Consider the following 13,298-nt stretch of genomic DNA (forward strand, 5'->3'; position numbering starts at 1 on the left):
CAACTTCAGAATACTCAACCAAACACTGAATATTTCTGCAGCTCTCACCTGACGTACACCAGGGTACTTTTCAGACATTAACTTATCCATGTCGCTGTCGAACACAATATTTACATGGCTCTGAAGACGAATCCAAATGTTGTAAAGCTTATCTGCAGTAGTCTGCCCTGGGATTGTCACTAGGACAGAACGGTCCAGGGGCTCCACAGGTTGTTTATCTGTGTTTATCTGTGAAACATAAAAATAAAACTACTGAGGTCAAAAAGCCTCATTGGGTTTTAACCGCATGCATTTTCCACTGATACGACAGACACTGAACAGGTCCTCCTGACCTTACCGTCTTCAGGTCTCCTTCTTCAATTTGCAACGACTGACACTGTTCCTGAGCTATGAAAGCCAGAAGTTTCCGAGTCAGAAGAGCATCCTTCATCACAGCTTGCAAGTTCACTGTCTGACCGTTTGCAAACATCTGGTCTGCAATGCGATTCACGGGACGATATCTATAACCAGAGATAAGCAATACCCTCTTTCTAGAGCTGATACAAATCACAACTGTAAATCAGTAAAAACTTTCAGGATAGCATTGTGAAATAAAGTCCAAAAGTGCTTCATTACCTGGAAGGTGGAACAACAAGTTTATCGAGGAAGAACATATCAGGATTGAAACTTGAATCACCAATGGCTGTCATGCCAGAGAGAAGCTTGCAAAGGAAAAAACCTAAAAACAGAAAAAAGAAGCATTAGCACCTTGCTACATTTAGGTCAAAGCTGTAACACACAAAAACAGGTGTTAATACAAATAGTTCGCAGAGCACACACCTACAACGTATGTTTTCCAACAAATCCATTTGATAGTTTCCTGTGTATTCATGGCTGTGAGCATGGACATAATTTATATCCTCCTAAAACCTTTGAAGGGATGCAGGTGGTGCTGTGGGTTAAACCACAGAGCTGATCAGAAGGTCGGTGGTTTGAATCCCCATGAGGGGGTGAGCTCCCGTTGCTCGGTCCCTGCTCCTGCCAACCTAGCAGTTCGAAAGCACGTCAAAGTGCAAGTAGATAAATAGGTACCGCTCCGGCGGGAAGGTAAACGGCGTTTCCGTGCGCTGCTCTGGTTTGCCAGAAGCGGCTTAGTCATGCTGGCCACATGACCCGGAAGCTGTACGCTGGCTCCCTCGGCCAATAAAGCGAGAAGAGCGCCGCAACCCCAGAGTCGGCCACGACTAGACCTAATGGTCCGGGGTCCCTTTACCTTTACAACCTTTGAAACAGCCATTATAAATCTTCTAGTGCCACCCAAAAACCCACAACCAAAAGGCAACCAGCTCAGATGCAACTGTGAAATAAGATGACGGGTGGCAGACTGGGGAACACCGAAATCTGGCACACAAGACAAAATCCATTGGGGTTGAAATAAATGGCAGCTGCATGGAACACAACTTTTGCACAGCTCCCAACTATTTTAATGAAGCCTGTTCAGGAAAGCATCCTGTTGGACTGTGCGCCATGTTAATTAGCAGCAGTTCTTGAACTTTCTACTCTGGGCACGATGACATCTGGGCTGAGCCCTGGTGTACACTGTAAATAATTTAGATATAGCACAAGTTCCTCAACTTGAGAAGTGAGACACGTTTTCAGTTCTTTCTGTTGAATGGTCACTGTAAAATGTGAAGGTTCATTATTGTTTCACAAGTTGTGTATGTCTTTAAGGGCCAGGGCAAATAACGAGACCCAGTCTTGCAGCTGTGAAACACAGCAGGTGCTGCTAGGTTGTGTTAATTAAGCTGTGTCAGCATTTGGGCATAGTATATAAGGAGCAGCACCTAGGTCTCTCATTACCCTGGGGGATGGGTTGGTGGTTGGGTCATGTTTGTTGTCATTATCTTTAGTGTAAAAGGAGTTTCTGTTTTGTTATTAAAACCTTGTTAAAGTTATTTTTGAGTTCCTTGTCATGCATGGTCTCCCCAGCAAGCTCTCTGCAGTGCTACTAAACTGCAAATAGCCAACACTTTCTACCCACAGAAAAGACCAGATACCGATGTCACAGGATACCCCCTTTCGCAGTATTTGGAAGAGGCAAACGTAGCACCTCTCAACCATCTGAGATGTGTCGATGCCAAGAGCAAGGAATTCTCAAAACATAGCAAAAATCAAACCCACAACAGGAATGGTTCTATATGCTGTATCCATAAATATGGACAGACACAACACACACCCCAATTATAAATAAGGACCAATCACTTACCTTCATTATTCCACAAGGCTTCAACATGCTTTTTGGCAATAGCAGGTGTCATATAGCCACGTTTTCCCAGCTGGGTTTCATCTATGGCTAAGGAGTTAAAGTTTATGGATTAGGAAAAAAAACCATTAAAATTCCATAAGAAGTTATTTTTAGAATTTCATACAAATAAAACACAAATTAATAAAAACGGCACTTGTTCAATACCAGCAGCAGTCAGCTACAGCCAATCCCAGTGGAAAGCTGCACACACAAATGGTAAGCTAAACTTCTAAATATTCTAGCTACACATCCACCCACTGGGTCTTTGATATAGCCAGTGACAAAGGAACAGCTCCAAGTAAATAAAAATAAGTACAGTGGTGCCTCGCAAGACGAAATTAATCCGTTCCGTGAGGCTCTTCGTATAGCGGTTTTTTCGTCTTGCGAAGCAAGCCCATTGACAGCTTAGCAGATTAGCGCTATTAGCGGTTTAGCGGCTTTTAGCGATCAGCTGTTAAGCGGCTTATCAGCAGATCAGCTGATAAGCGGCTTAGCGCCTTAGGAAAAGGGGGGGGAAAGGGGGGAAAACCCGCAGGAACTCGCAATACATTTTCGTCTTGCGAAGCAAGCCCATAGGGAAATTCATTTTGCGAAGCGCCTCCAAAACGGAAAACCCTTTCGTCTAGCGGGTTTTCCGTCTTGCGAGGCGTTCGTCTTGCGGGGCACCACTGTAATTGGGAAGCTGTTGAAGAAAGCATATAGTATTCTGCTAGAATGGGAAACAAAAGACGAGGAGGTCAAATCAGTTATGATCAAATGGGCACAGGACATAATATACAATTTGAGGAATGGGAAAAATTGTAGAAAGTAAATTTGAATTTTACAGATTGTTCTCTTTTGAAAGAAAATTATATGAAAATTATGTATAGATGGTATATCACACCAGTACAGATAGCAAAAAAGTACAAAAGCGGGTCAAACATATGTTGGACATGTAAAGAAAAAGAAGGGACTTTTTATCATATGTGGTGGGAATGTAGAGAAGTTAAAAAAAGGGGGGAAATGATATACACTGAATTGAAAAAAATGTTTAAAATGACATTTGTAAAAAAACCAGAAGCATTTCTGTTAGGGATTGTAGGACAAGACCTGCCAAGGAAAACAAAGCACTTATTTATGTATGCTACAACAGAGGCAAGAGTCTTGAGAGCACAAGGATGGAAAAACAAAATAAAAGAAAAAAAAGAGAAAAATTCCTTCCAGTAGCACCTTAAAGACCAACTAAGTTAGTTCTAGGTATGAGCTTTTGTGTGCATGCACACTTCTTCAGATACAAGAATGAGGAAATCACAACGAAAGAACAGTGGCAGGAAAAATTGATGAGCTACGCAGAGCTTGCTAAACTGATATACAAATTGCGGGACAAGGACAACTGTGACTTTAAGGAAGAATGGGAGCTTTATACAAATTATCTAAAAATACAACAAAATGAACTGGACACCTTGGCAGGTTTTGAATAAACATACACAAATTTATTGGTTCATAACATGGTAGATAGATAATGTAAGGATATGTGTAATTTTATAACATGCAGAGAATAATATGTGCTGATAAATCAGAGAGAGGAGCTGAGGGAAGTCTCGGGGGGGAGGGTTTGATGGGGGGGAAAGGGGAAAAAATAATGAATATGAAATGTTTTGAAATTTTGTTATGCTGAAATTGCTAATAAAAATATTTTTTAAAAAAATAAACGAAGGCTTTTAAAGTAAATGAGAAGTTATACTTTCTCTGAAAATACATTTCAATGCAATGACATACGTACTTGCTGCTTCCTCCACTACCATCTGTTTGCCTGACTTGATTACTGTGGTAGGGTAAGTCACAGTGAGCTTGCTATTGTGCTCTTTTCGGACAAGTGATCTTCCAGCTCTTGAAGAAAGAGTAAAAAAGGACAACATTGCAATTATTAAAAGCAGTATACAGAATTCTAGCAGTTATTGCTGGGGAGAGGAAAGAAACAGCCCTTATAAGGTTAATTGGCTTCCGATCAAATGGATATACTTACTTGCAGTTTGGACATCTCTTTGAACCCATGTGCAATTTCCAAAACTGGGAGATAAGTTTACTTCTATACTCGCATACGTTTTTTACCTAAAAGGGAAGAAATAACAGCTACATAATTCACTGTTGGCTTGCACAACTCCCAGTAGCCTACATATTAATCACTTTCAATTCAAACATTCATCATTCACGTAGGTGGTGGCAGTCTTCCACAAACATAACGTAGAATTTGACCATCATGGTCCCAGCCATTTAGTGCAATTGCAACAATGATTCTAACCATCGTAACAGAATGGTTACTGACCATACCTGTGATCACCTGGTTCACACATTATATTTGGCTGGACAAGTTTCCTTATTTCATTGCACTTAAAAGTTTCAAAACACATAAAATACATCCCATTACAGTGGTACCTCGGGTTAAGTACTTAATTCGTTCCGGAGGTCCATTCTTAACCTGAAACTGTTCTTAACCTGAAGCACCACTTTAGCTAATGGGGCGTCCTGCTGCCACCGCGCTGCCGGAGCACGATTTCTGTTCTCATCCTGAAGCAAAGTACTTAAAGCAAGGTTTTATTTCTGGGTTACCTGAAAAGTCTGTAACCTGAAGCGTCTGTAACCCGAGGTACCACTGTACTAAACACTTTTGTTCTTGGGTTTAAAAAAGTTTCGACATTTCATAGTCACTACACTCAAATACATTGATCCAAATCATTTTTATGCAGACTCTTTTCATTGTTTGAAATGCTGAGCCCAGAATATACCGTATTTTTCCGTGAATAAGACTATTTTTGGAAGAAAATTAAGAAAACACCCCTCAGCACTACCCGTGTATAAGACGAGCCCCAATTTTAAACCTATTTTTTTAGTAAAAAAAAAAAACCACCCTAGTCTTATATGGTAATACAAGACTAGGATGGATAAAAATGTATTGCACTGATGCATACTCAGACTAGCCACATAGTACACTTAGTATATACTAAATTCTCTTTGATGCACTGGTCTGTCAATGGACCCAAGGTGCCTTTTTTCCTGTTGTCAACATTTTGTCTCCCAGGTATATCATTTTTGCAGAGTTCATGCCTGATCTAGGCTGTCCAGATTGGGAGGTCAACATCTTCTCAATTTGACTACAGATATATTACAAAAAAATCAGCCCTGAGTGCTCACTGGAAGAACAGATCATGAAGCTGAGGCTCCAATACTTTGGCCACCTCATGAGAAGAGAAGACTCCCTGGAAAAGACCCTGATGTTGGGAAAGATGGAGGGCACAAGGAGAAGGGGACAACAGAGGACGAGATGGTTGGACAGTGTTCTTGAAGCTACAAACATGAGTCTGACCAAACTGCGGGAGGCAGTGGAAGACAGGAGTGCCTGGCGTGCTCTGGTCCATGGGGTCATGAAGAGTCGGACACGACTAAACGACTAAACAACAAAATATTACAAAAACAGTAGCTCTTGTGTTCATTATCCCCTTCCTCATCATTTTATCCAAGGATACCATTTGATTGATTGTTAGCTAAGCAACTCAGCCCCTGCAACATCAAATTTGTATATCCTTACCTGTAGGTTTGTAGTGATTTAGCCCAAGCGTCTGTTCACCTGCCCTACTAACAATGAAATCCTTTGCAAGTGCCAGGTAAGTGTGCATAAGAATTCAGATGAACTATATTTCACTTTAATATGTTGTGATCTTATGGTCTGAAAGTTATTCAAGAGATAATGGTATGGAAAACCATACCTGAGTTAATAGGAGGAACAGATATAGTAATCCAAAATTCACTTTGGCTTCTACTAAAAGCTAATTTTCTTTAAACAAGCAACAAGATATGTTCTCCTACAGTTGTTAGCCGGCTATTATGTTGCATTACTATGTGATGTAGGAATTTGGAAAAAAAAGCAATGCTTTCATTAATTTCATTTCATATTTAACATAATGTGAGTAAATCTGCCACTGCAAATTTTTCAAGAACTAGTCCAGAAAAGTGTTTACTCTAAGATAACCTCAAAACGGTAGGCACTTTAATAAAGAGGAATTGCAAGCTTGTCTCAAACATGGAAAGGGACGCGGGTGGCATTGTGGGTTAAACCACAGAGCCTAGGACTTGCTGATCAAAAGGTCGGCGGTTCGAATCCCCGCGACGGGGTGAGCTCCCGTTGCTTGGTCCCTGCTCCTGCCAACCTCGCAGTTCGAAAGCATGTCAAAGTGCAAGTAGATAAATAGGTACCGCTCCGGCGGGAAGGTAAACGGCGTTTCTGTGCACTGCTCTGGTTCGCCAGAAGCGGCTTAGTCATGCTGGCCACATGACCCGGAAGCTGCACACCGGCTCCCTCGGCCAATAAAGCGAGATGAGCGCCGCAACCCCAGAGCCGGCCACAACTGGACCTAATGGTTAGGGGTTCCTTTACCTCAGACATGGAAGCAAGAGCAGATTGCTTATTCAAAGCACCATAAATAGTGGTCTATAATACGGTTTCGTCTTACTTACATGTGCACCATGTTCTCTGCATTGGTTATTTTGGAGCAATTCCTTTGTGTGCAAACTCAGCACTTCTTCCACATCTGCACCTGGTGCGTCTGCATTGTCATCTAAAAACTAAAATAAAGATTGAATTAGGAACATGCTGAATGCTCTCAGACAAAAACCAAGAGGAGCCAAACTTACCCTGCTTAGGATGGCCTCAAGATCATGGGCTGCTTGAAGCAACCCTACTTCCAGAAGCTTCAGCTGGTTAAGCAGTAAATGAATCACAGCCCGTGGACAGGTCAGGTGGCCACAGCTCAAGCACGAACCTCGTATCAAAAGGAATAATTTCTGAAGAAGATAAAATAGTTTATTATCACACTACTAAATATTTCATTAACGTTTCAAAGCGCTTTTCATATTTAATCTTGTTAAAATCCTTCCAAAAAACTGGAAAGGTAGAACACTACACCGTATTTTTCGCTCTATAGGACGCACCTGACCATAGGACACACCTTGTTTTAGAGGGGGAGAACAAGGGGAAAAAATCTCCCCCTCTCTGCACAGCGCCCCTTCAGCGAAGCGGCAGGAGAAATGGAGCCCCTTCCATTTCTCCTCCCGCTTAGCTGAAGGGGCACTGTGCCTTAGCTGAAGGGGCACCTACTCTTCAGTGAAAGGAACCCGAAGCCTCCGGAGCGCAGCGGGAGCTCTGGAGGCAGCTATCTTTGAAGCCTGGAGAGTGAGAGGGGTCGGTGCGCACCGACCCCTCTCGCTCTCCAGGCTTCAGCAAAAGGAACGCAAAGCCTCCGGAGCACAGCAGGAGCTCCCGCCACGTTCCTGAGGCGTCAGTGAAGGCAACCCTTAATTTTTGGAGGGGAAAATGTGCGTCTTATAGAGCGAAAAATACGGTAATTAACCAATGTGAAGTGTTCACACCATACATTTATTCTCCACACTGCGGTAACTACAACACTGAAGCAGCACAACCACCCACCCCATAAGATCTAGAATATGAGAAATCAGGAATGTCATGAATATACTTACATCAAAAAAGAGAGGATTGTAGACAGTGAGGGGCAGTTCTATGTGACCCAGATGACCTGGGCAGTTGTTGAAGTCCTGCGTGCAAGTAGCACACACTTCTTTGTTGTCAGTTGGCCCCAAAGACAAATCATACAGTCCATTTGGTGACGGAGTACCCGCATTATCCAGAAAAAGTGGGTTGGTTATAGATTTTACACTCAGATTCCTATGCACAAAAACAAAGTTAGATATGTAGCATCAAAGCCATTTTTGGATTGCATTTCCCTGAACTCCATGAGATAACAAGTAACTTTTTTTAATCGTGAAGTTAGGAGAGAGGGGAAAGAGTTCTCACTACATGTTTGTGGTTTTGCAAATGGTACTAGTTTTGCCTCGTATCAAACCTTTTTACCCATAAGAACAGCTATCAAATATTTTGGGTTGTATCACACATTGCTGTCCCCCAACTCTCTGGAGCAGATTTTGAGGGTACAGGGGGTAGGAGAGGAAGGAGAAGACCCATTGCACTAGTGGAATTCTGCTTGCACAGAGAAGATTGTTCATTCAATACAATAGCCTTTTTTTACTGGAGCACTCCCAGCTGGAAGACCACAACAAAATATGTGACACAGAACTATTCTTCAATTGCCTCAATGCAGGCAACATTCCCGGAACAACTTTTTACTGTTTGCTGCTGCAACAAACTCTGACACCTAGAAAGGAGGTCCAAGATGTAAACGGAGCAGGGGAATTTTAACAGCCCATTTTTACATCCTTGTATATATATATATACATGTTGTTAACAGCAGCACAACTGTATAGGCGAGAATTTTTTTAACAGGTACCTCTCCCATAGCTGAGTAGTATTGTACACAAATTATATTACACATTTTCCCCAACTGAATTGGCTTGCACTACATTCAGAGATGGTGACAGCAGTCACAAAATTAAAAAACGCCTGCTTCTTGGGAGAAAGGCAATGACAAACCTAGACAGCATCTTAAAAAGCAGAGACATCACTTTGCCAACAAAGGTCTGTATAGTTAAGGCTATGGTTTTCCCAGTAGTGATGTATGGAAGCGAGAGCTGGACCATAAAGGAGGTTGGTCACCAAAGAATGGATGCTTTTGAATTATGGTGCTGGAGGAGACTCTTGAGAGTCCCATGGACTGCAAAAAGATCAAACCTCTCCATTCTGAAGGAAATCAGCCCTGAGTGCTCACTGGAAGGACAGATCCTGAAGCTGAGGCTCCAATACTTTGGCCACCTCATGAGAAGAGAAGACTCCCTGGGAAAGATTGAGGGCACAAGGAGAAGGGGATGACAGAGGACAAGATGGTTGGACAGTGTTCCCGAAGCTACCAACATGAGTTTGAGCAAACTGCAGGTGCAGTGGAAGACAGGAGTGCCTGGCGTGCTCTGGTCCATGGGGTCACGAAGAGTTGGACACGACTAAACAACAACACATTCAGAGAATGCCTATATCTCCACCAACAGCTCTGTTGGCACATCTGCAGTGGCACAAAGTGATCTAGAATAAGCAAAGGGGGAGCGGGGTCCCCAAAAGCACAAAGAGTCAGATATGCTACTAAGCACCCCATAGTTGAGCATGTTGTTGGGCACACGATTCCTGCATCGCAGGGGGATTGGAGTAGATCTTGGCTGGGAGGGTGGGGTATAAATAAAATATTATTATTATTATTATTTATTAGATGACCCTCGTGGTCCCCTCCAATCCTCGCTTCTCGGCCTTTCGGCTAAGATCACGCGTAGCACGTGTGCATCTACAACCCTTGACTCTCAATCTCAGGCTCGCAGGTTCGAGACCCACGTTGGGCAAAAAAAGTATCCTGCCTCGCAGGGCGTCGGCCTAGATGACCCTCGGGGGTCCCTTTCCCTCGGGGGTCCCTTTCCAACAGTCTTGCTACCCAGCCGCGGGGCGTACCGTATCTCCTCCTCCGTGTACATCCCGAACGACAGGCCCGTCAGCCGCCGCCACGGCGCCTCCTTCGCCGCCGCCATGGCCCCGGGAAGAGGGGTCGCCGCCCGCCGCCCCTGCCAGGAGCAGGAGGAGGAGAGACACGGGAAAGAGCCTGAGGGCGAGGGCCGCACGTGTGAAGAGGGGAGGAGGAGATGGAGGAGGAGCAGGAGCGAAGCGCCACTTCCTCCCCGGCTTCTCCTCCCTTTCCGCCCCGCGAAGGGCGGCGCAGCGTGGACATGGCGGCGCGGTGCCTGAGGCGGCTGGCCTTTCCGCGCCGTAGGCCGGTGCCGCACGCGGGCCAGCCGGGCTCGGGGGCGGGAAGGGGCGCCAGGTGAGGCGAGGGCGCGGAGGGCGGGAAGCAAACGCGCAGCGGGTGGGAGTGGAGGCGGGCAGGCCTCCTTGGCAACGGACAGGCCGCCCTAGCAACGGCGAGGACGAAGCGCCCGGGGAGGCTGGAGAGGCCGGAGCGCCCCCTCATAGAATTGTAGAGTCTGAAGGGACCCTGGTGGTCATCTAGCCCAACCCCCTGCGATGCAGGAAGCCTTTTGCCTAACGTGACGCTCGAACCCGCGACCTTGAGGTTAAGACAGGCACCCCCAAACTCGGCCCTCCCGCTGTTTTGGGACTACAGTTCCCATCATCCCTGACCACTGGTCCTGTTAGCTAGGGATGATGGGAGTTGTAGTCCCAAAACAGCTGGAGGGCCGAGTTTGGGGGTGCCTGGGTTAAGAGTCTCAGGCGGAAGGGACCCTGATGGTCACCTAGCCCATCTCACTGAGATGCAGGATTCTTCTTGCCCAAAGTGATGCTCGAACCCGCGACCTTGAGGTTAAGAGTCTCATGCTCCAGAAGCATAGAGTCAGAAGGGACCCTAATGGTCATCTAGCCCAACCCGCCGTGATGCAGGATTTTTTTGTCCAATGTGGGGCTCAAGCCCACAATCCCATAGGAGCACAGGAAGCTGTTTTATTATTCTGAATCGGACCACTGGCCCGCGCAGCTCAGCGTTGCCTACTACTCCGATAGGCAGCGGCTCTCCATGGGTTTCAGGCAGGAGTCTGTCCTTGCCCCCCTAAAGGTAAAGGGGCCCCTGACCATTAGGTCCAGTCATGACCGACTCTGGGGTTGTGGCGCTCATCTCACTTTATTGGCCGAGGGAGCCGGCGTACAGCTTCCGGGTCATGTGGCCAGCATGACTAAGCCGTTCTGGCGAACCAGAACAGTGCACGGAAACGCCGTTTATCTTCCCGTCAGAGCGGTACCTATTTATCTACTTGCACTTTGACATGCTTTCGAACTGCTAGGTTGGCAGGAGCAGGGACCGAGCAACGGGAGCTCACCCCGTCGCGGGGATTCGAACCGCTGACCTTCCAATCGGCAAGCCCTAGGCTCTGTGGTTTAACCCACAGTGCCACCTGTGTCCCTTTAGCCCCCCTAGTGACCCATTAATAAAACTGCTACTAGGCTAGGGCATTTGCAAACCTGAGCAGGGTCTGGTGTGGTTTCACATTGGCTGCAGGACTGTGTGTTGGGATTTCCTGTATCGCAAGTGGGTTGGACTAGATGACCCTTGGGGTCCCTTCCGATTCTATGATTCTGTCTGGAGATGACCTGGATTGACACCCCTGGGACCTTGCTGCGTGCAAGGCAGACGCTCTGATGTTGAAATAATAAGGCCACCCCCACCCTAAGTGTCTGGATGCAGGGAGAAGGTGCGTCTATATCTAGCTGGCTTTGGGGTTGAGAAGGGGCGGAGGAAGTGGGCAGTTGAACGATATTTTATTTCTTTGCTGCAACTTCAAAGGTGTGGGTATTTTCTGTGGTGGGGTCTCTTTCTTTGTACAGTGGTACCTCGGGTTACATACGCTTCAGGTTACAGACTCCGCTAACCCAGAAATATTACGCCTGGTTAAGAACTTTGCTTCAGGATGAGAACAGAAATCGTGCTTCGGCGGCGCGGCAGCAACAGGAGGCCCCGTTAGCTAAAGTGGTGCTTCAGGTTAAGAACAGTTTCAAGTTAAGAACGGACCTCCGAAACGAATTAAGTACTTAACCTGAGGTACCACTGTATTAGAATAATAGAATTGCAGAGTTGGAAGGAGCCCTGAGGTTAATATAGTCCAACTCTGCAATATCCAATACACTTTTGCCGATACAAAAATTGATGTCGGTAAGAACTTCGAACCAAGTCTCTAGCCCTCCTGCAAAGAAAGTTATGGGGCATAAGGTGCAGGTACTTCACCAGTGATTTCTGAAATGAGAAAAATATATCTTGTATATTTTTCTGGGTGCTGAGGAATGCTCCCTGTTGCTAGGATCATTGTGTGTGTCTCTGTGTTTCGGAGAGAGAGAGAGTCATCTCCATAATAAAGACCAACAAGACATTGCTGACTTCCCATAGTAAGCATGAGGTTTGGGGTGGTTGTCTCTGTAGTTTTGTGTTATGCCACACACCCTTCATGATAGTCTTTTTGTGCCTGGTACCTCCAGCACTCTCTGAAGATTTGAAATGTGCCTACTTGTCCAAAAATGTTAGTGACTCTGTGTGTGGTTTTAAGAATCCATGTTTCATGGATGCATTTGATTTCCATAGGCCCTGCTCAGGAAATGCAGCCCTTCAGAAAAAATCACCTAATCTTGAAGGTACAAATATTTTTGTCACTAATTTTGAGCTCATAAAAACAACGCTTCACGATAGCGAAAAGTTTACTGTGCTTCCTTGAGAAAAGTGCGTGATTTAAAGCTTATTTCTGTGGGGAAATGTCTTCACTAAAAAAAAATTGGACTTCTATCTGAGTAAATGCAATTAGGATAAGGCTATTTGTAGAAAGTTTGATTTTGTTACAGGCAGTGTTTCAGCTAAAGTGGCTATGCATATGAATAACTGTTTGCCGAATTAAAGCTTTCATAGTTGCAGTCTATTCAAATATGCGTATCCTTTACTAATGTAGTTGTAATAATGTTCTTTTCAAAGTTGACGAAGGAATTATTTCTCTTCCAAGAAAGAAAACCTGGTGAGTAGTTTCGTTTAATGCTTTATTTGAGAAATTTAGAGAAATTTAAAGAAGGGATGAGGAATCTTCAGATGCTGTTGGACCCCGGCTCCATTTTCCCCAGCCACATGGCCAGAAAATGATGGAAGTTGCAGTCCTTCAATATCTGGAGAGCCACAGATTCCCATCCCTGTCTTAACAAGTTGGGAACATTGTATGGGAGGAGACAATCTCTTGGGTATCCTGTTCCCAAACCATTTAAGGAGTCAAAGGTAATAAGCAGCGCTTATTATTGGAGGTTAAGAGGAAACAAGTATAGCTATTGTAAAATGAATTGATTTATTTTGGTCACTGACCAGAGTGTGCTATTGTAAAACGGATGGGGACCATCTTGGCCTGCCAGGGGTTCCCAATTTGGCCTGCAAGACCATTTGCCCCCTGCAAACCATGACCATCTGCCCTTCAGCTGACATCACTGTCTTAAAAGAGGAGCGGAAGGAGACTTGCAAAACCTTTCCCAAGTCTGCCCCCTACTCGCTTTTAGTTTGTG

At 45.0% G+C, this 13,298-nt stretch overlaps 2 protein-coding genes across 2 annotated transcripts in view; one reads left to right on the forward strand and one right to left on the reverse strand.

Moving 5' to 3' along the window:
• Window positions 1-9,843, reverse strand: part of POLR1A (RNA polymerase I subunit A) — a 43,765-nt gene extending 33,922 nt beyond the window's left edge. The window contains exons 1-10 of the mRNA XM_079949249.1: window positions 9,720-9,843; window positions 7,796-8,000; window positions 6,953-7,102; window positions 6,776-6,883; window positions 4,290-4,375; window positions 4,047-4,153; window positions 2,246-2,332; window positions 616-718; window positions 338-500; window positions 49-228 (exon numbers count right to left, since the gene is read on the reverse strand). Coding sequence (XP_079805375.1) covers window positions 49-228; window positions 338-500; window positions 616-718; window positions 2,246-2,332; window positions 4,047-4,153; window positions 4,290-4,375; window positions 6,776-6,883; window positions 6,953-7,102; window positions 7,796-8,000; window positions 9,720-9,796 — 1,266 coding nt within the window. The 5' untranslated portion in view covers window positions 9,797-9,843. The remainder of the gene's footprint in view (window positions 1-48; window positions 229-337; window positions 501-615; window positions 719-2,245; window positions 2,333-4,046; window positions 4,154-4,289; window positions 4,376-6,775; window positions 6,884-6,952; window positions 7,103-7,795; window positions 8,001-9,719) is intronic.
• A 49-nt stretch (window positions 9,844-9,892) lies between these two features.
• The window catches only part of PTCD3 (pentatricopeptide repeat domain 3), a 28,015-nt gene continuing 24,609 nt past the window's right edge, over window positions 9,893-13,298 (forward strand). Inside the window, exons 1-3 of the mRNA XM_079949552.1 lie at window positions 9,893-10,086; window positions 12,349-12,398; window positions 12,730-12,769. Coding sequence (XP_079805678.1) covers window positions 9,908-10,086; window positions 12,349-12,398; window positions 12,730-12,769 — 269 coding nt within the window. The 5' untranslated portion in view covers window positions 9,893-9,907. The remainder of the gene's footprint in view (window positions 10,087-12,348; window positions 12,399-12,729; window positions 12,770-13,298) is intronic.

Source organism: Podarcis cretensis (genome assembly GCF_951804945.1).
Source record: "Podarcis cretensis genome assembly, chromosome: 13".
NCBI lineage: Eukaryota > Metazoa > Chordata > Lepidosauria > Squamata > Lacertidae > Podarcis > Podarcis cretensis.